The 27,964-nt window shown below is 35.8% G+C and overlaps 1 protein-coding gene across 5 annotated transcripts in view; it reads right to left on the bottom strand.

Annotated features, from left to right (window-relative positions):
• The window catches only part of TAFA5 (TAFA chemokine like family member 5), a 398,792-nt gene extending 370,929 nt beyond the window's left edge, over window positions 1–27,863 (bottom strand). For all 5 annotated transcript variants that reach the window (XR_005629591.1, XR_005629590.1, XM_039727010.1 and 2 more), the window contains exon 1: window positions 27,314–27,863. Coding sequence is in view for 3 of the 5 variants with exons in the window: in XM_039727010.1 (XP_039582944.1) it covers window positions 27,314–27,425 (112 nt within the window). In the remaining 2 variants the exon portion in view is untranslated. The remainder of the gene's footprint in view (window positions 1–27,313) is intronic.
• Window positions 27,864–27,964: the final 101 nt, after the last annotated feature.

The raw sequence follows: 27,964 nt of genomic DNA, 5'->3' as shown, positions 1-27,964 counted from the left end.
TCTATCACCTCAAAAGATTTCTCACTATATCATCCTATTATCTCCCAATAATCCTATAAAGCATCTCTCTTATTTGCAACATAAGAAGAAAGTTACTAGACTGGCGATTCATCTAGTGCAGCACCACGCTGCTGACAATGGCCAGGTTCACCTTCTGTAAGAGGAAATTCTGCTCCTAACAGACACAGCATACGCTGTCTGTGTGGAGGCCCCTCCATAGCTATCCTAAGCTAGCTAGTATGACTTCCCTTGTAAATTGTGAGGATTTAGAAAAATAATTTTATTTCTTTTAGAAATAACAATTTTATTTCTTTTAGAAATAACAATATTTACATTTTCCACATAAATTAGAATGAACTTGGTTTAAATTTAAATCCACTTCTCTATACCCTTAATTCCTTCTTGAACTAAGTTGAATGGTTCATCATGTGCTATCTAAAAAAAGGATCATTTTATCAATTTTGGTGGGTTTTAAAATTGTTGTTAAAAAATTATTCATTCTTTAATTATTAGCAAGGAAAGAGGAAGCTATAATAGATCCTTCATTAAAAAAAAAAAGTGCTTATCTTTATACTAGCACTGTGCTTTCCAGCACCTAACTCTCATGGCATGGTTGGTCCACCTTTGGTCAATATACTGCCCTTCTTTTCTCTGTAATAATGACGAGCCCAGATCTGCAAAATTACACATGTAACTATTGTTCTATTTGGATGCTATCTAATTTGAAACAGGAACCAAAACATTCAAAAATTTCATTCTTTGAATTTTAGAAGTTAAAGCAAAAATAATTAGTTATATTTGTAACTCATCCCACTGAAAGTAATTTGAGACAGATATCTGAGTTACAAACTGTAAAACCAAAGAAATAAAAATATCTCAACTATTAACAACAATGAACAGCCTAGAGCAATTAATGATTTTTTAAATGACAAATAGAAGGAACTTGACTATAATTTTAATCCCTCTGTCATAATTTTCTTTCATGTTTAATAGATTAGGACCGTTTGTTGTTTTTTAGCTACAGCTCTAAAGATGTATCAGGATATGACAAGATCCAAGAAACCATACTTTTAAATAAAACTTATTCATCTTGTAAATATTCCTTTAGAATTTCTGGCTTTTATCATCATTTTAATGAAGTCTAATGGATCTGTTATTATCCTTTCCCTTCAATGGGGGGATAAGAATAAAATATAATTCTGTTTGAAATAAAAGAACAAAAGCTGACAACGTGGGAGAAAAGAGGTAGATAAAGCAATTGTACGTGAATGAGAGGCCAGGCAAGCTGCAAATAACTTTTCTGTAGGTACAACAAACATAGTCATTCTATGAGTCCAAAACTTATTCATAAGCTTTCTGCAGCTTTCTAAACTGGTTACATGGCCAACTGAGTTAGGAAAAAAAAGAAACAGAGGGTTAACCTGGTAAATTCATTTTTAAGAGAAAACCACACCATATTTTAATGAAAGTCACATGGCTGTATGAAGCAATAATTGTGAAGATGATGTTCATTTTTTGCACAACGTGACTGTGTTTTATTTAAAATAAGGCAACCCTCCATGCAAAGGGATGTCTGATTAGTGCCCAGTAAGACGAAGAGAAAAATTTATGTTAAATAAATTATGTTAAATATCTCCTTTCAAGAGGCTTCTTGTCCGTATTTTATTTTTTTTATAACTTTGCTATATTAATCATGCAGTGGGTAGAGGGAAAATTCTTAATTTGAGGAAAAATTATTAACAAGATAAGGATGCACATGAAAAATAGGCATTTAAAAATCCCCTATTGGTAGTGTCAGTATTTTTCTTGGAATTTATCTTACACTGAGAAGTTTCTACATTGAACATTTCAAGGCATTCTGTGAAAATGTTTTGCTTTTTTCCTAAAAAAAAATGAAAAAATCAGTTTGGATTTTTATGACAAATTGTAACTCTACCACAAATAGATAAACAAAATCTTTGATTTTATTTTTCCCATTTTTGAATAAGGAAAAAGCATTTAAGGTACTTCATAGGTAGCATGATATTTCCCTTTCTTGTATAACACTAGAAAACATACCATGTATCTTGTGTTGCACATTTCTCATTAATAAAAGAAATAATCAGTTTTATCACAAATCTATTGCTTCCCATCAAAGTAGTACAGCTCACAAAGAAACCCATGAAAATTCACAGTATGCTCTCTTTGTTTCTTAATTTAAGTATGATATTTAACAATTTTGTAACATAAAATCCTACAGTAAAATTACTCAGTATAGTTTCAGCACAGTCAAAAATGGGTATGGGTTTATAAAAGAGAGGAAGGGAAAAAAAAACACAGGGTTTGTATATGAAGCAACAGGGAGGACCAGATTAAGTAATTTTATTTTGAAAGGTCATAATGAACATGATTGGCAGCTGCACAGGAACATTATCAGTTTTCTCCTTGGACACTTTTAGCTGCACTACTTGTTAAAGAGAAGAAAATATCTGGAGGTAGATCAGAAGGTAGATTATTCTTTGCTGTGATGTTATTTCAGCTCATCAATGAGATCAGTGAAATGTACCAGAGAGAAATTTATTTAGTCTTTTGGATTCCAAAAAAGTTACCCAATTCCCCACACTGTTTTCTCCCTACACCACCCCTTGAAATTCGTTCTAGATTTTCATAACACACGTTGCTCCTTTAGTGATTAACTCCTTTGGTTTATCATTTCCACTATAGAGGATCTACACTTTTCCTTGAGGCCTAAGGGAATTTTACCAATATAGTACAACTGAAAGTGCTGAGCAAAATGAGCAGTGAGCTGAATCTTTGCATACAACTAAGTTGCCTAATTTTTTTCTACAAAGTATGGATTTGAAATAATAAGGCCATTTACATTCCTATTTCATGCTTCATAAGTAGGTGTTTTTTTTTGTCAGAAACAGAATATCAGTATGTGACTAGTGTAATTTTTCAGGAAAACATTGCTAATTTTTTTTTTACTAATTTTTCTTTCTAATACATGGATAACTAAATGCAATCCATTTTTTTTCCAGTGTCATATATACCTGAGCTCAATAGAGTACCAAAATAATTTTTCAGCACCTTTTGTCCATTTCCCACTTTGACAGATAAGTGGTTTGAAGGAGAGTATCAAGGTGGACAATGATTCCTTCAGAACTTCTTGGTTTGTATGAGTTGACTACATGGCACCACAGCAAGACTCTTGGGCTGTCCTATGCAAGGATAATCAAACATTTGGTAAGCAAAAAAAAGTTAGGCAACTCCTCCTTCCCTCCCTTTCACAGAACATTAGAGCCACATGGGTGTTCAAGCTTGTTATGCACAATCCTGTTGTTGCTACAGGAAGAACTATTCCATAAGAAGATTAGATATTAGCTTAAGCTGCCTTGATACAACTGAATAAGCATGAGCCTGCAGATATACAAATGCTAAATCTACTGGCATTATAATTTCTTAAGCATTTAGAAACCTCCGAGCTTTTCTAGATGGTAAAGCATCCTACTACACATAAGTCTATTTCACAGATATACCAAATCTGTTTATTTTGAACAGAAGCAGCATTGTTCAAGCTAAGTTATAATGTAATAAACAGATTAGGGCATTGGGCAACACAATTATTAAAAGAGTAAAATCCTCAAAATGAATAAACTAAATGAACATGAAGTTTTTTGTCAAATAAAAAATGTGAGGAAATTAAAATTAAAATGCAAGAAAATTCAAATTAAATCTAGCTCAAAATAATTTACCTTTTGGAATCATACATCAGTAATTCAGGTACTAGTTCAGAAAGTAAATAACACTTCAGGTTAAATTAAATTGCCATCTCTTTTGAACTAGTGTGGATTTTCAATTTAAGGTAATCTCTAGTCATGTATTTAGGGCACATTGTTAAAGTATTGTCCATTACAGAAGAGACAGGAACTTTTAAGATTGCAACTTGTTCCTGGAAATCTAATGCATTTCATTTTATTTTTCAATTGTTCTCAATAGTTTATGGGAGAATTGGCTCATTGAAAATAATGCAAATGGACTATATGCAACATTTTCTTTCACCAGCAAAGGTAAAATTCACAGAGAAAAGATTCCTCCACTACCCCTCTTCATCATTTTTATCATTTGAATCAATTCCATCTCTTTTGAGATCAATTTCATTAATTGCTATTATAAAGGGAAATATTACATCGAGATTCAAAAAACATCAGTGATCCTTTCTGAGAAGTTTTCTTTACTATAATATAAAGGTGACTGTAGCCATGTTTCTAACTGGGTGTATAAGTATTTTCATACTGAAGTAAAAAGCCTGAAGACTAAGACCTTGAAGTGGTTCAGTTTTTCATAAGAAAAAATTTTTGCAAATATTACCAGAATCTGCAGAAGCAAGGTTGAGGGTGGCAATGTGGATTGCTTTCAAAAACTTATGAAAATCTAGCTATAGTCTCTTCCAGTCAGAGAGAGGGACTTTATAGCTGCCCTGGTTAACTTCAGAAAATTGAAAAAACCCCAATCCAGTAATTTTTTTTTTACATTTAAACACCATTGACCTAAATTTCTATAACTTTCTAAACTTCACCAATATTAAAAATCAAATTAAATGTTGAGAAACCATAAAATATTCAGGTTACAAGATAACCTGATAAGGGCAAGAAGCTCAGGCATCCTGTTTAAGCTCTTTCAAAAGAGTACAACTTATTGGCAGCTATATGTCTCAAGAATACATGTACCTCCATCTCTAGCCAAGAAAGAACTAAAGAAAGAACTTTGCCTCAGTGGTAGAAGTATCAGGCCTTAAGAAACTGAACAAAACAAACTGGTGAATATTCATGGGAAACCAGAATAGATAATTTTCTCCTAGTTACACTATTATGCAAATGTTTGGAAATATTTGTTCAAATAATGTTGTAACTCAAAACAACCTATTTGTAATATTTAGTCTGTGTTGTCACATAAATGAGGGAATATCATAGTGTGTTGTTTAGACAGCACAGAAGTCAGCTCCAAGGGCAGTAACTTTTCATAAGTATTTGGAGTCTCAGACTTCCCTGCTATCTGTGGACACAGATGCTCAGGGTAAATAAATCACACCAACAGACTCCAGACTGCAGTATATGGTCAGGCTTGAATGTTCTCTAGCCACTGTCAGAGACAAAATACTAGACTATTTGGAATCTTGGTCTCTCTCTCAGGGGAATTTCTTACATTGTTACCCCTGAGCTCAATTTTGAAGTATTATCTTCAAATGAGAACATTATCTTCTAGGCTTGACTACTCTATAGGATTCTATGCCACTGAAGTATTTCCAACCCCTTCAAAGGGTTAGAAAGAATTGATTGATGATGTTTCAGACATTTGAGACAAACCTGGGGAATTCAGAGACAAATATAGTGGGATTTTTCTGATCTTTCATTAAAAAAGATATATTTTTAATGAGTTCTTTTCTGGAAGACTTCTGTGTGGAACTTTCACAGAACTACTTCTGTATCAGCAATTCAGGGAGCATGCTTGTTATTCAAGATTTGCTGTCCCCAGCCCTTCTAATCCAGAGCATCAACAAACATATACACCATTCAATTTTCTACCTTTACCTTATCTTATACATAAGACTGAATACCTGTAATGAAAGGCTCAAATAACTCTATAGTAAGTTATAACAACTATTCCTCATATTCTCATGCTAGACTTATGGTTTCACTGCATTTATTTTTCTCTTTATCTCATTGTTCTGTGATGTGGAAAACTTCTGTATACTGTTTACAGTACTAGTTGCTGGGAAAATGAATGCAAGAATTATCACCTCACTAGTTCATGTTTCAATAATGGAGTTTAAGAGAAAATTCTTGAGACTCACTCTTCTATGGTGCCTTACTTTTTCCTCTTGCTTACAGGTGTCATATTTTAAAAACAACCTTGGTTTTGTAAATCAGGAGGGATCTACTTGAAGTCAGTGTTACTCATTTGTAGAGAACAAGCTTGCATTGGCTTCATTGGTTTACGTTTCAACTACCTTGAGACACTATAAAGGGCAGAATTATGAAGCACTTAATGCTATAAAATACACGTTGCATCTTTCATGTGAGTATTTTATGTCAAATCCTTTACAGAGAATGCTAATATAAGACCAAAATAAGTGAACAGAACTGACAGAAGAAACTGAGAAATTAAGGCAAGGGAGAAAAACTAGCTTGAAAGAAGCTATTTCAGTGTGCAAGTGTGGAACAATTTTGGAATATACCCTGTTCCTTTCAGACTGCTGAATTCTTTCCTTGATCAGAGCAACAATAAAAAGCACTGGTTTTTGCTAATAACGAAAGATAACATGGGGCAAGATTTCTTGTTTAAGAGTACCACAAGGTCAAACTTTTCTGAAAAGGTTGCTGAATTTAATATATTAATGAAGAAGTCTAGGATGGTTGCATGGAATTATGAAATAATTTCAATACTTTTCTAACATAATTTCTGAAGGCTTTAGTTAGTTCTATATCTATTAACATTTCTAGGGAACCTCAACAAAATGTGATTGATTTCAAGCACATACTAGAAATGAAAACTTTGTACTTGGTGTAATATTTGGTGTGGTGATTGATTTCAAACACATACTACAAATGTAAACTTTTTACTGTGTGTAATTTTTTGTTTGGTTTGGGGTTTTTTTTGTTTGTTTGTTTTGTTTTTAGGTTTTTGATTTTTTCTTTGTTGTAGTTCTGTTTTGGTTTTGGGGGGTTGGAGTTTTTGTTGGTTTTTGTTGTTGTTTTGTTCTTTGTTTTTTGTAGGATTATTTGGAGAATTGTTATTCTCTGTAGCTCTTTTACAACTTTTTCATTTCTTTAATGCACTAGTGGTAAATAATCCTGTGCTGTGCTGGAGATATCTCTAAGTAGAAAAGACAAGACTTGTACTTCAGGACATCATCTGCAAAGGAAAGCATGTGAGTAGGAGACTCCCTGAGAATTGCTTAATTTTATAGATTTTCACAACACAAATTATTTCCAGCTTTTTCAAAGCATTTATTATTGCCAAATTTAACAAGGACTTGGGCAAAGATTTTCCATATAGTCCTTTACCAGTTCTATTAATCAATGTGTAACCTAAACCCATATTTTCTTCAAAATACATTTCAAGAACATTTCTTCTTGTGCAGAAGAACTTCTTATTTTTAGGAATTACTAGGCAGGAAAAATTTGGCATTGTCTTCCTTCTTTTTATAGCTTACTCTGCATCCTTCTCCAGCAAAGTTTCACCTTCAAGTCATACTCAACTGTTTTAAGCCACAATAGTCCATGCTCAACGAAAAGAGCAGGTTCCTTTTCTAACCAAAAACACCTTACTGACTTAGTAGACAATAGGAACTTCAGTGAATATCTTAACAGTTTCTCCCTCAAGACCATTACAGAGAAGCTGTTGAAGTATGGGCTGGATGAGCAGACAGTAAGCTGAACTGAATAAAAGCTGAATGTCCAGCCCAGAGGGTCGTGATCAATGGCTCAAATCCTAGATGAAAGACAATAGCTAGTGGGGGTCCACCCTTATAAGGGGTCCAGCCCCTTATAACGTCTTCACTAACAATCTGAATGATAGGGCAGAGTGTTCCTACTGCAAATTTGCAGGTGACGCAGAACTGGGAGAAGTGGCTGATATGCCAAAGGGTCATGCTGCCACCCAGACAGACCTTGACAGTCTGAAGAAATGGCCTGACAGAAACCTCATGAAGTTCAACAAGAAGTGCACCAGTATATGTTGTACACCAATCATCTGGAAACTAATCATTTGGAAAACAGCTTGGCAGAAAAGTAGGCAGCAACATGACTATATGCCAAGAATGCACACTTGCAGCAGAAAAGGTTAATGGTATCCTGGGCCAAAGCAGATGATTGTGGTCAGCAGGTTAATGGAGGTGATCCTTCCCCTCTAGTCAACCCTGCTGAGGACACAGCTAAAGTGTTGTGTCCAGTCCTGGGCTCCTCAGTACAAGCCACGGACATACTGTAGACAGGTCAGTGAAAGCATGAAGATGGTAAAGGGACTGAAGCTTCTCTCCTGTAAGGAAATGCTGAGTGAGCTTGGCCTGCTCAGGTTAGGGAAGAGAAGCCTCAGGAGAATTTGATCAATACCTCCATATCAAATACAACTTGATCAAGGGAGTGTGTAAAGACAGAGTCAAGGTCCTTCCAGTTGTGCCCAGTGACAGGACCAGAGGCAATGGGGCACAAACGCTGGAGGTTTCCTCTGAACATCAAGAAACATCAAAAAAATTTTTTACTGCAAGGGTGACTGGGTACTAGCACAAGTGGAGTCTTCAGCCTTAGAAATATTAAAAAAAAAATAAATCTCTGGACATAATCATATGCAATCAGCTTTGGATACACCTGCTTGAGTAGAGCTGTTGGTCAGATGAAATCAGAGGTCCCTTCCAATATCAACTGTTCTTAAAATCTATGATTCTATGATGCAGACTTGTGACTGAAGCCCAGTGAAGATACAGAATTCAATAAATGTGTTCAAAGCATTATAAAAAAAAGTCAGCAACATCCTACATCAAATTGACATGTTAATTGCATCAGGCTTAGCTTTGGCTGACTCTATTAATCCTCCATTTAAATGAATATTAAATCCAGTAAAAGAAAGTTATTTTCCACATACCAATAGCAACACTTACTCATTTGGTATTACACTATCTGTATGCAAACACTGCTAATACAAATACCTTCATATAAACACTCACATGAATGTCCTGTTTGGCATATTCACAGGAAATCACTATACCTGTAAAGTATATTGATTCATCTTTTATCACATTGTTTCTCCATTTAGACACAAACAGACGATCAAAAGTCTTTTTGTTTAAATTAATCCTTGTACTTTATAACAGTAACATTGTTAGATGGGTTGACAACTCATACTGGTGCTACGGACTTCATTATAACTAGAAGAAATTTAGAGCTGAGGAACATAATAGGCAATTATAGATAATAGATTAAGATAATTTTTCTCTCCCATTTCAACCAACTGAAGCTCTCCCAGAAAAAAGTACAGCTCATCCAGTCAGAAGAAGAGATGCTCACTGTTAGCGTTGTTCTATGAGTTGTTTGAACAGGCAGTTTTGACTAAGAAGTAATTTACACTAGGAAGACAGAAGCATATAAAATCATCAAGCTAATGAAAGCCCATTATTCAGAATCCTTCACAAAATCAAAATACAGTTAAGTTAATTTTATGAATATTTTCAGTGCTTTTAACAGCACCTGGATAAGGAGCAGCTGTGAAGATAAAACATTATTCCATAATGCTTTATGATCATAAATCTCATTTGTGTGTTTCCACTCTCATTTAATTTTATATCAGTTCAGGATATGGGACTACATATTTCCATGAGCTGCATTACATTCATCAGACAATCTTTTGGAGGGAAATACAATCAGTGTATGAAAAGAGTAGGTATGAAAAAAGTAGCTATATAGAGTTTTATGCTTTGGGGAATAATGGGGAATAAAAATAACATACTAATTATTTGAGGAATAAAAATAACAACTCTGCTTATGGGCAGCAGAGAGACTTTAGTCATAATGTATGTGGTGTGGTGTGTTATTCTGTATTATTAGCCCTGCATGGCACCACTAAAGAGAAATGGTGGCAAGTCAGGACTAATACAACAGGAACTGGAGTATTTGTAATTCCCTCCTCAACATCTGTTGCATAAAATGTAATTTGTTCATTTGTACAAGCTGTGCTTCTTTAGAGGCAATCTCCAAATCTTTTTTTTTTTTGGATGTACCTGCCCTAATTTTCCCAATTTGAATGCAGCCCAAAATAGCTTGCATTTCGGTTTCACATAATTTAAGGATTCTGCAGTGTGAAAACTGTTTATTTAAATTACATAAAATACAAAGTAACACAGGGGTATGAGTGACTGGAGAGTGTGAAAAAAGAGAAATCAAAGAGGATTTTTTTGGGGTTTGTGTTTGTTGGGTTTTTTTTCAAGAGGCAGAGCTCTCAAATCACCAGGAAGAATATTAAGGAAAGCAGTTAATATGTAGTTAAAGGAATTGTAATGCATATGAACATATGTTGTTTTACCTAATTTTGATCAACTTAAAAGTAAAAATATCTTTATTCTTTCAGCTGGGTTTAACACACCATCTGGTTTAATTATTCCTTAGGTAGCACACCATAAAGTTAATAGTAACAGTATTGTTAAGCCAATCAAAAAGAACATTTCTGATGTGATTTTTCACCAAGGATGTTTCTCTTAAACCCATTGACTATAAGGTCAATGTAATAAGCTTTTGCATAAGGATTATGTTACTGCCAGTGCTTGACAGATGTTAGTTGCAAATAATCACCTCTCAACTGACTCAAATCTGCTTACTAAGTGAAAGAATTTAATCATAATCTAAATTGCTCCTTTATCTAGAATTTTGGGCAAATTTTTAATTTAAAAATTGTTGAGAAGCTGTAACAACAAAATCCTACAGGATTGTCGACTAAAAGGAAATAAACTGGAGTTTATAAAAGTCACGTTGATTAAAGAGACAGAATTCTAAAGCTAATCTCAGTCCCCATTTCAGCAAAGAAAGATGAAGCCTTCAGAAGCCCAGTGAGCCTTCTGAAATCCACTTCTTTGATCAACTAAGCAAGTGAAATATGGAGTGTTCATTACTCATTGTAATACCAGAGGGACAGTAGAGATTTAGGGATTCACTTCAACATCTTAGAATTGAAAAGTGACTTCAATGAGTTTTGCATAACATCACTTTTAAGGAGTTCTAGTGAAGTTCACCATTCCACTCCTGCTGACTTTCAACAGATTAATTATTGTTTAAAATTTTAGGTAGAAATGACTTAATGTTGTTTATCTTCAGAAGTATTATTAAAAAAGGAAAAGAATGCTGTAACAAATTCTCACAAAACTGAATGCTTCCTTATGATGCCAAAAAATGTGTTTCCGAATTGACCACAAAATTGTAAGCAGGGGCTATAGAACAGAATTTCATCTCAACAGCTTTATAAGAATTACTTCATCAAACACACAGTATGCTATTCTCAATTTAGCAAAAGAAAGGGAGAAGATCTAGAATACATTACATGAGTGCTTGATGTTATCATCATAATATATTTCCATTTAAAAATGTAGTATTATATGTTCTCATTTCCTATTCCAGACTTTAGCTATGTGTGTGATAAAAAATGCTACATGGTGATTATGAATTAACAAACCAGATATCAGCCATACTGAAAAAAAGACCACACTGAATCGCTTTAATGCCACAGTTAATCATTGTTTTCCCAATTCCTATACTTTGCTGCCCATTTTCACAGTATACAATTTATGGCATAGTACTGCCATTCTAAATCACACCAGTTACACTGGAGTCCAGTGACCCCAGGAAATACAAGAGGCAAAAAAATAACTTAATTTCCCAACAGCCATGTTAAATGGAGTTAATGGAATTAAATTTTCATTTACTAAATTCCCCTAAATCTCATTCAACCACAGACTCCCTGAGCACAAAACAGCTTGGGAATGAAGAACTTTAGAGACAAGTGTCCTATAGCCCTGTTCCGTCCTTAGATTTCCCTAAGTACACATTTGCAGCTACCTCTGTGAGTACTGGGCTGAATAAATTGGTTGATGCAACCAAATAAATTTCTTCCTGTGTTTCAGTATAAAGAACTGAAGTAAATAGAACTGTAACCCATAAAATGATAAATAAATTACATCAAGATAACTCTGGGTACCTAAATGTGTCTTCTCAACAGAAGAAATGTTACACAGAAGACATGGATCTCTCCCAGGACCCATTTGGGGAAGTCCTACAGATAAGAACACACCATATTGACGAACAGAAGTCATTCCATCTGTAATATAAAACTTGCATTTAAAAAGCCTTATCAAACAGTCCAAGTGAGCTAATCAACTTGTCAGAGATATCAGGAGATGAAGACAGTAATCCATAGGTAATTCCATGATTAAGTGACTATTTTTTGGAAGGAGTAATCTCAGCCACATGATTCTACACATTCTTATCCAGGACTCCAGGAAGCTATCTTTCTGAAACCAATTTGACCAAAAGAGTCAGCAGACAAACAGAAGTCTACATGAGATCTCTTCAAATAATCAAATCAGGTGCCTTGGTACAACAAGCCCCTATGTAATAAAATACTGTTTCTAAATAAATTACATTCTACTTCCACTTCAACTAGCACAGTCTTTTTTTTTAAATTATTTTTTCTCCTTTATTCTTCTAATGTACTTAATATCTCTCAGTTTCTTGTTTATGAAACAAGTCAAGTGATTTTCAACTTCATTTCTAGAAGGGACATTCCATTTTTCCAAATATCCAGTTGTTTTTCTCCCTAGTTCAGTATGAGTTTCTGAATAACAGAAATTATTCATTAATGCTTCTCTATTTTCTAATTCACATTGGGGTCACACATCTTTTTCACAATTCCAGTAATGATTCACAGCTCTCCTGCAAGTAACCACCATGCCAAAGTTTCCCTGTTGCGGAAATAGGATAGATAATATTTCATTTTACTGCAGAAATGCTGATAATTAAGAAATGGGATCACAGAATAGTTATGGCTGGAAGAGCCCTTGGGTGAATTTCTGTACCAACCCCCCATGCAAAGGCATGGTCACCGAGAGCAGGTTACATAGGAATGTGTCCAGGGGGTTTGGAAGGTCTCCAGAGTGAGAGACTCTGCAACTTCCCTGGGCAGCCTGTTCCAGGGCTCTGCCACCATTGATGTGAAATCCTCCCTCATGTTGAAGTGGCATTTTTTTTTCAATTTATTGCCATTGCTTCTCATCCTGTCCTAGGGCACCATGAAAGAGAGTCTGGCACATACTCTCGGCATGGCCCTTTGAGATATTTGATGAGATTCCCTTTCAGTCTGCCCTTCTCCAGACTAAACAGGCCCAGCTGCCACAGTCTTTCCTCATTAACAGAGATGCTCCAGACCCCTAATCACCCTTGTGGCCTCTGCCAGACCCTCTCCCTCACTAGGGCCAACTGGAAAAGCAGCATCACCTCCCATTATCCTCCCAATGAACCTCATGATGCTGTACTTCACCTAAGTGTAGTTGATCCCATTCTATTCTCAGTCTTCACTAATCATCCCTTGGTGTTACACTTTTTCTTATAGATAACACATCAGTACAATTTTAATATGCAAGCTAAAAGAGATATGTTCACCCTAAATGCATTTGCTTCTTCAAGCATTAGATACAATCCCTCCTTCAATATTGCTTAGACCCTGTGCTTCAATACAAAACATCCCAGGTTCATATGTAGCAAATGCCATGATCAAATAATTTGTTCTAAACTAGGGAAACCAGCCAAACAACAAATTCTACATACAGAGACTATTGCAATACCTATCTGATTTCATATGGAAAAGAAAATTCTTAATACTCTTAATTTCGTAGGAAGCAGCTGTACCCTTAACTTTACTATGTGAAGAACAGGAGGGGAAACAGCTGTTTAAAAAATCACAACATTTGTAGTAAAAAATGGCTTCAACTTTGGGAATAATTGATGTGCCAGTAGATTGTTTGAAAATTACCAGCAATGCATTGAAATAAAATGCATGAAAATTCAGTAGACTTTTAAGTAATTTTCAATGTAAAAATTAATTGCAATTATTAACTGTTGGTCTGTTCACACATATTAGCGGTCAAGAATACACAACTGCAGCTTAAAATAAATTCTTCAGTCACTCACTGGTAGCTGTGACTAGAAGCTACCTAAATGTATCAGGAAACTCTTGCAAAAGGGAGCCTTGAAGTATAAACAGAAAGTTACCACTTTATCCCTTTCTGTTATTATTTCTTTTTCATTGCAAGTTCAAATAACTTGATCAATGAAACAAGATACCCAAAATTATTATCTTTTTACCATCAGTTTTCTAAGTGAAGAATTACATAGTTGAGGAACAAAAGATACACTGATTCAGTGAAGATTAAGCCTTACCCTATTCTTTTTCTTCCCATGTCAATCCAGTAAAATAAAATATCAATATCTTTTCTTCTATTTCAATAAGTGTACTATTCTTTAAAAATGAGGTCAAACCAATTATTTCCCTGTAGAGAATCTGACACAATATTTTCTAATTAGTGAAGTACCTGCTTTTCTGTAAACACAGTTACAAAACATAGATGTCAAGTTTTAATGTGCATATGCAGAAATGTACATTTATGTAACTCAGAAAGACTGGCCATGTGATTAGGACTGCTGGCCAAGCACTAGAAGTACTAAACCATACAATACTTTGACGTCTCAGTGCCAAACATGTTCTCAGCTGCTGGCCAAAATCTGATCACCTTTTTCTAAGCAAAATATTCAGTAAAGTAGTAAAAAACCCTTCTGTCTAACACCATCTGTCACCTGGGCTTCAGACCAGGCCACTAGCCTGAGACAGCACCTGTGGCTCTGCTGGATGACCTCTGCATTGTAGGGAAAAGGAAGACAGTCATAGCAATTTTCATAGACTTGGCAACTTTGATATAGCTGATCTCCAAATACTCCCACTTTCTTCCCAAAGACAGTTGCAGACAGCAAACACTAACAGTCTGAAATTACTAGGGCCATTTTTCTCAAATCATAAACATGGGAAAGTACAGGCATTCATTTTCTCTATCATCTTCAGACTCTCACAGTGGCTGCACTCCTCCTCTTTACTTTTCATCAGGATCTAGATCTGCTAAGTGCAAGAAGCAGAATCCACACACAGCATTCAACTCTACCCTGCACCAAGCATGAATGCAAACAAATTCTTTAAAAAGCTCCTGTTTAGAGAAGAGGTGGTAGAAATGAATCCAGGAAGGTCAAAACAATGCTTGAAGCATGACAGAAGTGCTCAAAAAAACTTTTCTCTGGAATAATTTTCATTTACAAATACATTTGTGGCATTAAAACAGGTCACAGCTTCAAAGATATATTTTCTTCCTCATCTTTGGCTCAGATGCCATGGAATCAAAAAATGTTCCCCTGGGTTTCATCTGAGATTTACTGGAACTTACCAAGCATGGTTTGGTCCTGGTGAACTGGTCAGTCATTTCTCCAGATCTGCAATGCATGTATGAAAGGAGGAGGGAACTGTGATTTTATGTGGAAATAAAGCTTCAAAAGAGACAAAATTCAAAAGAACTAACTAAGTAATAAAAATATCTACAAAAATTAGTACAAACTTTCAAAGACCTACACTGGTCCATGAAAGTAACTTCTGTACTCATTACTATTCCAAGAAAACAATTATGTTTGTCATTCTTCACAATGAAGTGTAAGCAACAAATATTTTATGATGGTATTAGCATTATTGTGATACTAATTCCCACAAGATTAATAGAATACAAATCCAATTTATTCAGATTAATTTACCTTCATTTTTTTCTTTTACACACAAAATGGAAATACTCCTATAAATTAATTGAGCTATTTATTCTCCAAAGTAGAGAGAGGGACATGCTTGTTGGCAGTGTTTTATGAACCTGAAAGGTAATGGGGCCCATAAAACTCTTTGACACATGTTTTTGAGCGCCACATAGTTAGTCTGTACCTCATAGCTGAAGTGTAAAAAAATACTATTTTCTTTTGTCTAATCATCTACCAACCAAATTTGCTGCTCAGAAGTATTTCTGTCATAGATTTTTTACTCCCTTCTCTTTACAAAATAATATTTAAGTTCATTGAGGTAGTACATCTTTTATAAAAGGAAAACATATCAGTTGCATTATGCCTATCCTGCAAAAACACACACCACAACCACTCTTCTTCAATGTTATTGAAAACATATAAAGAAAATGAAGTTATGTTTAGAAACATGTTGTTAATGTACAATCAATATTCTTCATGGAAACTTGAGATTCATCTTCTTGAATGAATTGAGATTCATCTGTTTTTCACAGAAGGAGTGTCTGGGCATTGGAACAGGCTGCCCGGAGAGCTGGTGTAGTCACCATCCCTGGCAATGTTTAATAAAACACTGGACCTGGCACTTACTGCCAAGGTCTAGTTGGCAAGGTGGTGTAAGGTCATAAGTTGGACTGGATGATCTCAAAAGTCTTTTCCAACTTTACTAATTCTGTAATTCTGTGTGATTTTACATAGACCTGTTTTTTTCATCTGTATAGAATCTAGTCAGGCAGTGGGGAAGAAAATCTACTATAAAATGAGGCTTATGCTGTGTGTACATGGACTCTACTTGGTACAGATAGAATCACTCTCCAAAACAGGCTGTAGGAACAAAAGATACTAATTTCTGGTATCTGTAAAAGTTTCACATTTAGATGAAAAATTTTTCAAAAGCTGTTTATAAACCAAAATGAAGAGAGAACTAAAGCACATTTAAAGTAATACCTCAAAGCTACCTTTAGAAATGTAGCTTGTTTCGAAACAATCTGTATACTTAATTTCAACAGAGTAAGAAATATTGAGAGTTTGCTGTATATATTGATATTATCTGCATGTGTTTCATATGTGGAAGCTTTTCTTCCTTTGCTAGTTCCATTGGCTGACACCACTGCAAATTTCCAACATGTTGTTTCAATATTAGTCATCTTAAATCCGAGTAAAGAAAAAAAGAAGTCTTCTCTTTTCATCAAAAATATTCTTTCATCATCTGCAATTGATTTAAAGAGAGGCTTTTTAACTGCTTACACAAAATAAATCATGCCTCATCTTGGGTACTTAAACTTGCTCAAATTCCTTGTTTTTAGGAAATAAACATTGTGGTATTTTTCCTGGAATAATGTAAACTGTTAATCTATGTAGGTGCTAAATGTATCAAAAAACATGCATTCTGTCTGAAAACAGTCCCAGCAATTACTACTTTCAGTGCAGGAGAAAATACACGTTTACGGTTATCACTATTGCATTTTATAGATGCAAGCACTGCAACATTTCATGAACCTCGAGGCCAAGATTCCTGTTAAGTGTATGCAGCAAGTAAATTAATTTGCCAATACGCATTCTGTAAGATCTTGATTTTCCTGTCTCTCAGTGGAAATACTACAAAAGGTAGGAATGAACACTTTGACAGATTGGTACCACTTTAACTCCTGCACTACAACAGTTCTTGCATTGAGCAAGGAGGCAGAATGCTCTCAGCAGGAACAGCTTCCTGACTAGCAGTAATGTTTCAGACTCAGGTGCGTGTGGGAAGGACCAAGACAGACACATTTGTTTCCAATGCAGCAAAACTAAAGCGAATGATCCAGAGTATCAAATGGGTTTCTCCTATGCGTATCCCTCTGCTTATTTAGTTTTTATCTGAACTGTGAAAGTCTGTCAACAAAACTATGTTGAACTGAATAGAAGACCAAGACAGGAGGGGGCAAAAAGGAGATATCTATAAGATAAGGGAGACATAGCAAGAGGAAAAGCAACAAACACACAGATAGGTCCCAATGTGGATTCAGAAGCTTTCATTATTTAAATGACAGAATTTTCTCTGACAGTTCTCCATCACATGTACCTGATTTAACCCAAAATTTTATTTCTCCATTATTTCTCGAAATGTGGTTTTTTTCCCTTCTAAATAAAGTTAAATTAAAAACAGAAACAGAAGCAAGAATGCCCAACTCATGGCACTATCTCTGATCTTCCATGAAAGAAAAAAAGGTGCATTTAGAGATGTAGGGAAAAAATGCTACATTTGGATCACTTAAGTTCAGATACAGTGTTACACTGTTACATTAAATATGTGAATCTATAGAAATACAGACTGAGGAGAGTAAATCAGAAGCCAAGTAAGAACAAAAAATTGGTCAAAATCATACTTCAGAAATGTTGCTGTTTGACTTTACAGAAGAGCTCTGTAATGCTCATTCCATATGCTTTATGTCACCATCACCTTCAAACAAAGACCAAAACCAACTAGCTGTGATTTAAGTTCTAGTTTCCTGATGCCCACTATTAAGACAGTTTCTGTTCCTGGAAAAATGGATGCTATTCAGCCAAAGCACAGGTGTCCTTTGTCACATGAAACATACAGGAGGACCTCAGTAATATTGACAGCCATCTGAAATTTAGGGGCTCTTGTCATGACAACTGATATATAACCATCACATCTATCAGGGTTCTCCAGAATTCTGGCAACCTAAAAGGCTTGTTCAAATTACATGCACTGAAACTGAATGTATATCTTTTCCTCAGCACTTCAGTACTAACCTTCTGTGCATAATCACATCTATTGCTTAATATACTTTCAAAATAATTGAAAACAGCAGAAAAATGTTAAACTAAATTCTAACAAGGTACTTATACTCAAAACTACAGTGTGCTGTATCACAGACTTTATAATTGGGCTCAGAAAACCTGATGTAGGAAAAAAAACCCCAACAACATAAAAAAGCTCAATTCTCAAATCTCTGCAGATCTAGCAGTTGGGAGAAAAATTCTCTACACATATATCAAGTTAATTTGTCTGAGAAGTCACTGACAAACTGTGATTCACATAGTGGTACCTGTCATGCCAACTAACAAAAAAGCACTTCAGAAAGTGGCAAGACAAACAGTAGGGGCAATTGACCTGACCTTAGATAAGAAAAATAAGGAAGCAAAACTGAAAAATACGAAAGAAAGAAAACTAATATTGGAACTCAATGTCAACACTGAGCACTAAATTCAAAAAGAAGCCCTCTGGAAGGAAATGGTGATCATTTATTATAAACAGTGAAAGGAAAGGTTGTGAAATATATTGGGAATATGCTCTTTAGATAATGTAGGACATGTTTTCTTGTGTTGTACATATTTGGTCTTTAATGAAGACAAAACAAAATAAACCTATAATTTCCAGAATATTTACTAAGAACATTAGACGGGTGCATCATTTGATATTTGTGTCTGTGCTTAAATTAAAATACTACAGGAAAAGATTAGTTTCACTCTGTGAAGTTGAGGATTCTAAAGAACATCCTTTTCCTCTATAAAGAGATCAATTATCAGAAATAACAACAGACAATTATTCTTAACACTACCTATTGTCAGTACAATGTCAATCCTATGAAGCCAGTGTAATATTCCAATGTATACCTACATTGCTATCAAATGTCAGGGCTAATTTTTAGCAGTAGCTGGGAGGGGGCATCCCTAGGACAGAGAGATTATTCCATACCATAATGAGGTCCTTGCCAGGTGAAGGGGAAAGGCACTCTCACTTCTGGAGAGAAGGGGTTCCTTCTGGTCAGGAAAACATGCCAGGGGAACTGTCAGGTCTTGTTTATTCTTATAGAGTCCACAGTGATCATTTTTGCACATGAATCACTCTCTTTTGCACACTTTTATTACCACTGTTGCTGTTACTGTTCATTTCTTATCTCATTGCTGTTTCCAGTAAATTGTTCTTCTCTCAACCCATAATGTTTTGTGCCTCCATCAGGAGGTGGGGTGGAGAGGGAACAGCGTTTGGGGTCTTTTTAGTGAGAGCACTAAATTGGAGAATACCATTTCTAAACCATGACGAGTAAGGCATTCTACATTTGTAGAAAGGATTAAGGTAAAGATCTCCAGTTACACAGGCAGCACAACCAGAACTAAACAGCTTTTAGACAAAGAAACCATGAAGATACATTTACTGTAAAAAAAGGTGAAAAGCAATATATTCCTTGAACAAAAACATATTTATAAAACAATGAGCTATAGAAGGCAACAAATCTCTCCAGATGAAAAGGACTGTAGAAATAGCACTTACACTGAAGAATGGAGAACTGGAGGAACATCTCGGGTCATAAAGCCCGATATCCTCCCAAAAATAGCCACATAACATTTTTCATACTTGCTTTTATTTTCTTTATATCGGCTTTTATACTCAAGGTAAGCATTTCAGGTCTTCCCTGCCCCTGCAGCTTCTTACAAACACGTACACATTGCTCACCTTTAAACCGTTTTTTACCTAAGTCAGTAGTAGATGAAGGTGTTCCAAATATTTTAACCACACTATAAAAGTCTGCATGGTGAAAATGTGTTCAATATTGTTTCATATGGAAGAGGTTTAAAAAAGAGAAAAAAGGAATGGTAAAGCTGATAACCTTTGCTACACACTGAAATTCACATAGGTTCCAATTTCTGAGGGAAGACAGTATTTTTAGAGTATCCAGAGTGTGACAATACTGTCAAAGAAACTGAAGAATTTACATTAAGACAAAACATTGCAAAAAATATTTGGGATTAAAACTGTTTGCAAAGATGTCTTCAGAAAATCCCAGTAATTTATGCCAACTACATCCCTTGAATTGTACAAATCCTTTGCTGAATTAATTCAGTACCTTGACCTACAGTCTTAATTAATCTGTATCACAAGCCCATTTTTCTGTGTTTTTCTTCCCTATAGAAATACTGAACCAGTTACTTGGCATTAAACATTTTAATATTAAATGTGAGCCTTGAAAATAGAAGGAGCAACATCCTAAAGATGCTGTAATGATGGACTGGATTAATGTGATAACAGATATGTTAAAATCTTAGCAAGTTGTCTATCTGCCAACAAAGACAAGCATTTCAGCAGCACAATTGACATCAAACTCTAATCTCTATCATGTATCTTAAAAAGGTCACATGAACTGCACTGTGAAAATGTTTATGCTTTCACTGACTTTAAAATGAGATGATGGTAAATATAGATAACTACACTGCAGATATCTAAAGTAAGGAAAGACCTGTCCTGTTCAGATGAAACTGAAATTATTTGTCAGGTGTTTCCTTTAATCTACAAGGATCGGACTTTCAGAACATTTTTATTTGGGTTTGGTGGTTTTGTTTGTTTGTTTCCCAGCTGCAGCTGATAACTTAAAATGAAAATATCTGTGAAAGTTCTTTAACATCATATCTTACAAGAATCATTATTCCAGATATTATGCTCTACAAGCACATGTTAGGTCAAATGCTTTAGAGTAGGTAATTTCATCAAAACTATTACCTTTCAGTAACATTTGGTGATATCAAATTTTAAAGCCTCTTATTTTTATTTTAGATATTGATATAGTTTTTCTAAGCACATATATGCACAAAACCATATATACTCTCACCTTAGAATGAATGTTCAATAGAGCATTACTGACAGTAGATACTTAGAAAGCTCTCTAAAACCTTTCTGATATTTTTCAATGAAATTATTTTCAATAATAATTCAGGTTATTATATTAGTTCAATTCAGGAAAGAATTTTCTATTTTTTATGATTCAAGCTGATACACAGAACTACATTGGAATTTTTTCAGTATACAAAATAAATAATAGAAACAGCCACATTTCTTTTAGGTTGCACACAAGAAAATTGTCTACCCAAGGTCTAATTAAATAGAAGGTTCATTTTGGCTCAAAACATGAGAAACCAGTGAACCCTTTCAGTAACTCAAGAGAATGGTATCAGTAACAAGTAAACTCTCAATATCTGTTACACTTGTATTTGTTTAATTTAAAGCAAGAGAACAAAAGTCATAGAATGGTTGGAAGGGACCCTTTAAGATTATCTAGTTCCAACCCCCACTACCATGGGCAGGGACACCTTCCAGTAGACCAAGTTGCTCAAGTTTACACCTCAGCTGGAGCAGCAGAGCTCTACTCCATGGCTCCAGTACTGTTTTCATAGTATATGGTAAGAAAAAATAGTACATTACATAAACAGCACAAAAAAAACTGTCAAAGAGGTCTCAGTCTATGTCCTGTCAATCCTGCTGAAAGACATGGAATACTTCTCTACCACATATTTAATTGAACATATCACTTTTCTCCTAGTTTCCCCTCCCTACCTACTTCCCATTATCCTTTCACATCAGTGATTATATTTGCAATGGAAATATGAATAACCAGAATTCAAACACATTTGAGGAATTGTAATGGTGCTTACTTAGCCTTAAAGGGCCAAATTCAAAATTCAAAGCAGTAAGAAGACATTTCTTATGTTGATGCCAAGGACTTCTATAATACATCATCTGGACAGACTACAGCACAACTGCTGAGACAATCTCAGTGTCAATTTGGTACTCACATTGACAGGTAGTATGTTGTAGAGGCCATCAAGTTCTAAGTACAGGCTTTATCATAAAAATTGAGCCTGCTTCAAAAGGAGTAACTGGGACAGTACATAAAGAAACAGAATTTTAATATTTTACTTTTCCTATTTAATTTCATAAAAGCTTTATTCTTCTTTTCTATATACAAATTAGACTGAACTTATGACAGTTGCTCTCTGTAACATCCTGCGTACAGAGTCTGGGAAAAATACACAATAATTGTTGCAGAAAATAAAAGTTACAGATCAGGTAAATCAATTTCTTAAAAATCTGTGGTTTTCAGTTTTGAAAACGGAAGGAACCTGGATGACAACAGATCAATAACAGGAGCTGTAGGCTTCCATTCAGAGCTGACTTGCTTGCATCCAACATAAACTGGCAGTGACCATTTACCATTTAACAGCTGTTCAGTAGCCTATGCATGATGATATGGTAGCCCCTGTTGTAGAAGTCGCCTGATGACAGTCACAGTTAATTGCAATTCCTTCTGGCAGTCTCAAATAAGGAAACAATAAGACCTGGTGACCATAGTGTGACCATAGTAGCCCATGTCTTTTAGACAAAAGCAACTCCAGAACAGGACAATGAAAAGGTACTTCTCAAATGAGCTGTGTCTACCCAATATGTAGCAGGATCTCAATTTAAGGTAGGTTAATATTATATAATTAATATAATATTTTTTCATGGTTTAACCCCATCCAGGAACCAAGCCCCAGGCAGCTGCTCAGTCACTCACCATGAGCAAGATTGGGGAAAGAATCAGAAAGGTAAAAGCCAGAAAACTCATGGGCTGAGAGAAAGACAGTTTAATAGGCAAAGCAAAACAAGAAACAAATTCATCCCTTCCCATGAGCCAGCAGGTGTTCAGCCATCTCCAGAAAAGCAGGGCTCCATCATGGATAACAATTGCTTGGAAGACTAACACCATCACTCCAAACTTCCCCTTCTTCTTCCCCCCATTTCATATATGGAGCATGATGCCACATGGTCTGGAATATCCCTTTGGTCAGGAGTAGTCACCTGCCCTGCCGGTGTCTCCTCCTAACCTGCCACATACCAGCAGTTTCCTCACCAGTGTGGCAATAAGGAAAGCAGAAAAGGCCTTGGCTCTGTGCAAGCCCTGCTCAGCAATAGCAAAAACAGCTCTGTATTATGTTATGCAATTACTCTGCATTTTGGACTTTTAGATTCCTTTTTCCTAGTACTATCACCACTTAGTAAGCAAAAATGCTGTGTTTCATACTGCTCTCTTCCATACACTGTACTCAAAGCAAGAATGTCAATTTTCCATGTACCATTCAGTTTTGGTAACTCCTTTCAAAACAACCCATTTACTTGCCCTCAGAAGTATTACCTTAACGGAACAGCACAGGGTTCTGTGCTGTTCTACTCCTTAGGCTTAGAAAACAGTATAAAAAATAAAAAGTAAAAGCTAACAGCCACAACGTTGCTAAAAGCTCATTCCTATATTGCTTAAAAAGTTACCCTCCTTTCAAAACAACCCATTTACTTGCCCTCAGAAGTATTACCTTAACGGAACAGCACAGGGTTCTGTGCTGTTCTACTCCTTAGGCTTAGAAAACAGTATAAAAAATAAAAAGTAAAAGCTTCTAACAGCCACAACGTTGCTAAAAGCTGATTCCTATATTGCTTAAAAAGTTACGATTTACATATAAAAAGCTTTTCAGTATTTATAGCAAAGTCAACTGAATAAATGCACTAAAAAGTAGTTCTGGATCAAAACTATGTTATTTATATTCCTGATGTAGCAGGCAGCTGTGATACCACATGAATTTCCTTAATTTGACAAAATTTTCAAGCATGGTACAATACTCCATTTATAAACAAAACAAACACAAAAAAAGACAACAACAACAAAAAAAACCAACAAATCTAATAATTTCACTTTTACAACAGTAAAAAACACAATGTGAGGTATTCACTGTAGGTACTTCTCTCTGGTTTACTACTGTTTATTAAGCAAGTATGAGACATACATGTCTGGATGTCTGGAATCAAAAAATGCCACAACTCTTAATTGTAAGTTGCCATGAAGGTGGCCACCCTCTACCAGGAGAGCCTTCTGAGGCTGTTTTTGCATTTAATGATGCTTCTGCTTAGTAAAATAAGTCCTTGTTGTTCACACCAAGGACCATAAACAGTCTATTTCTACTACTTTGTTTTTGCCTTCCCTTGTTGAGAGCCTATCAAATCAGACCATCTTCCTTCAGATAGAGAATATTACATTATATTTATCACTATAGCAACTAACCTAATTGATTTGATGCAGGTTTCTCTTCCACCATAGGATGGAGCCATTATCCCTAAGTATAATCTAAACATTTAAGAAAGAAAAAATTATCAGTTTATCATTTTACCGCATCAATAGGAATATAATTGGGCTTCAGATACTAAAGTATAAATGAAAGTCTAATGGGTTGTACATGTACATCCAGAACATTCTTTATAAATATGCTTATCTGTCAAGTGGAACTTAGAGTATGCTGTTTACTGGTTGCTCCCAGTAATAGGGATGACTTGTACAATAATTACACTTCCAGAAACCAAGATTCACAAAGTAATTAGGAGAAGGAGAAGCAATGTTCAAATAACTGATTCAGAAATAAGCTTTGTCAGACTAACATTAAAAATGGAAATAGGCAAGATACATCAAAAATTGTATTTAAAGTGCTATTAAGAAAGGAAAATGGAAAAGTTCTTTTCCAGATTTTGTTTTGGAGGTTCCAGGGTTTGTTTTCAGTAGATATACAATGAAATAATAAAATATTAGGTTCCTGTAACCCTATTAAGAAAGGAAAAATGGAAAAGTTCTTTTCCAGATTTTGTTTTGGAGGTTGCAGGGTTTGTTTTCAGTAGAATGATATAATGAAATAATAAAATATTAGATTCCTGTAATTAGTTTGATAATATATTCACCTTTATTGTTATACTTGTGTATTCCTGACAATAAGGTGTGGGGAAAAATAGAGACCACCTTACACAGTCACATTCTTTCCTTTTACTCCCAAGAAATATGTCAGTCCTGTTATTTTTAAAGCATTTTTAAAAGACATCATGTACTCCCCAACACTCAAATTTGCTTTTCTTCAAAAAGAGGCACCAGATGAAAAAAAGACTGATTAAACTCTAGCTGATTTTTAAGAGAATCCATAAAATCTGAAGTGCTGCTTTACCTAGAAATAGCTTCACTTTTTTTTTAATCTTGATTTTTCACAGAGCAGAAACCATCTTTTTTCAATGTCTCAAATACTACCACTAGAGAAAATCTTCATGATGCTTCATTAACATTTGGAATTGCAATTGTCAAATCAGTGAAGCATTACATAAATGGTGGAGTGTTTTGACACTGCATATTTTAAGCAGCATGGTGCTTTTCAGTGCTATATGAAATGAAGAGTGTACTACATATTCGAGGAACACCATCTAGACTGGCTGAAAGAAATAATTAGAAACTGATCTTTAAGCACACTAGAAAATGCCTTCAGATTATTGCCCAACATTTGCATTTTTCATTAGTAAACAATGAACAATATTTAACAATTCAAATGGATTACTATAATCATTAGGATAAAACATCGTCAAACATCTCATTGCTGAAGATAAATAATTTCTAAAGTGCCAGAGTTCATGGTTGACTCTTTTTGAGGCCATGCTGATCAAAAATATATGCACAGAAGATCTCATATCTTCCCATAAGAAGCCTGTGATGCTTTGGACACTTCTAACACAAACTTAACAAAATATTTCCTATCACTAATACCAAACTGAATTCCCTTTGCACTTGAACTATTCACTCTGTAATGTGCATTCACATGATATAATAAATTATTTTAAAACTCATTATATTGTTTAGTATATCCTCTGCAATATCACATTGAAGATAGCATTATGTACAAATTGTATTATTAAAAGTGTGGCCTGTGTGATATAATTTTATTAATGAGAAGTATAATGCAAAATGTGCTAAATTACAAAAAAAATTACAAAATATGTTATTCTTTTTGACATAATTCACTTTCAGTGCCATCAGTATAAAGGACTCCTGTAATACACAAAACAGAAGTGAATTAAAGGTTCTCCTAACCAATTACAATATTGTTTCCAAAAAACCCTGAACACATACATAGAAAAATGGTCAGTGTAATACAGTTGGAGGAAATAGAATAGAGGGTTAAGAAATGCAGCAGGTATGCTCCTGCAAACCAGCATCTATTTCCTATCCATCATAGCCTACACCTATTACAGCTCAACAAGACAAGCCTAGTATAAAATCTTTTATGCTACAGCTAATGAAAGCAATATGCACCATGGGTAAATTACAGACCTCATTCAGCTCAAGGTGGAAAAATACAGCACAGATTCATTTTGGCAAAGCTGCGCAGGTCCTTCCTGATAAACTATTTTTTTTCTATTATTGAGTAAAAACTGCTTTTTCTATTCTCTTTGCAAGTTTCCTACTCTGGTGCTATGGACTAACTTGCATTCCCTAACTTGAAGTGTGGGCATTAACTCCATTTACCTTATATAACTGCTTGAAAACAATTCTTGCTGAAAGCAAAACAAACAAAAATGACCAAAAACAAACAAAAAAAGCAGGAAAAAATAAAGACCTTTAAAAGTATAGTCCAAGTACTTGATTCTTACAGATACCTTATCTGCAACACTGTAATTAATGGAAAAATCTATCAAGCCTGAAAAAAGAATATAAAACCTCTACTGATAACCTGAGATGCAGCTGTAAAATTGGCAACATGGACTTACTAAACTGCTGAGGCTATGCTAAGGAAGTGCTAAGACTTGCTCCTATGGAATTTCAAAGGATCACATACGATCCCAGGGACGTTAAGACATCTGCCACTTGATGAAGTGTGTGCTTCCTAAAAGAATGAACATAGGCAAACCAGCTCCCCTTCACGGAAGGTGGACAGAGTTAGAAGAGTGTGTATGTGGAGGGAGCAGTCTCAGAGGCATCTGGTAACATCTGACAATAAACAGTGAATAGTGGATCAGGGCTACTACCGCTAGAAAGTTTGTTTCTAAAATCCAAGAGATGTTTGGACTGGAAACGCCACATTTACAACCTAACAACGTCTCGCTGTCCTGAGAGGCAGCAGTATTAAAGTGTCGGTCTACCTGCTTTGCCATAGGGGAGTGGGGGGAGATGTGCTGAGGGGCAAGTCTAAGGCACAGTACCTGTGCCTGCCAGCTTCAGAGCTTGGCCTTCGCCTGAAGTGTAACCTCACATGGGAAGGATGTAGATTTATGCCCAGCAAAAGCAGCAGGACAAATATGTACTTACTGCAGTAAGCGATTAGGAGACTAGCCAGGATCATGATAGCCCAGAAAGTTGAGGACATGCTTGGCAGGGCGCTGGCATCTTTCCTACTGCTTCTCCTGGGAGATGGAGCCATTGAAGCCACTTCCCCGGTGGGGGGAAAGTCAGACAGTTTCACCAGCCAGCTCTCCCCTCGACTGATGGCCTCGTTCCACGTGTAATCCTCAAGGAAGGCATCTTCCAACGACTCTGCTGCTCATCATCAGCAACATGGTCCTGTTGCAGGAATCATCTTCCAGCCAGAAAAACAAGGCGACTCTAATGCAAGCGGGGCTTGGGAACAGCGGCCACAGCCAGCGTCCCTCCTGTCACTGTGGTGGGATGCACTAGCATGGAGGGTTTCACTGCGGCTGGGATGCCTCGCGTGGTACTGAGCTTCGCAGATGTCCCACGAACAAGCCTCCTTTTTTTTTTCTTTTCTGTTTTCGATTAGCAGAAGTTGTTCCGCTTGCTGTCCTTCCCCGCGCCTCCCCCTCCCCGGGGGCAGCCCCCGCAGGCGGAGCGCGGGCCCCGGCGGTGCGAACGCGGCGCCTCCCCCGCCCGCCGCGGCTCTACGGCGACCCCCGCTCAGGGCGCCGCCGCCCCCCAGCCCGGGCCAGCATGGCCGCGGGGGCC

This window comes from Passer montanus, unplaced genomic scaffold, assembly GCF_014805655.1.
Source record: "Passer montanus isolate IOZ18808 unplaced genomic scaffold, ASM1480565v1 scaffold6, whole genome shotgun sequence".
NCBI lineage: Eukaryota > Metazoa > Chordata > Aves > Passeriformes > Passeridae > Passer > Passer montanus.
This window is presented reverse-complemented; position numbering and strand designations above follow the sequence as displayed.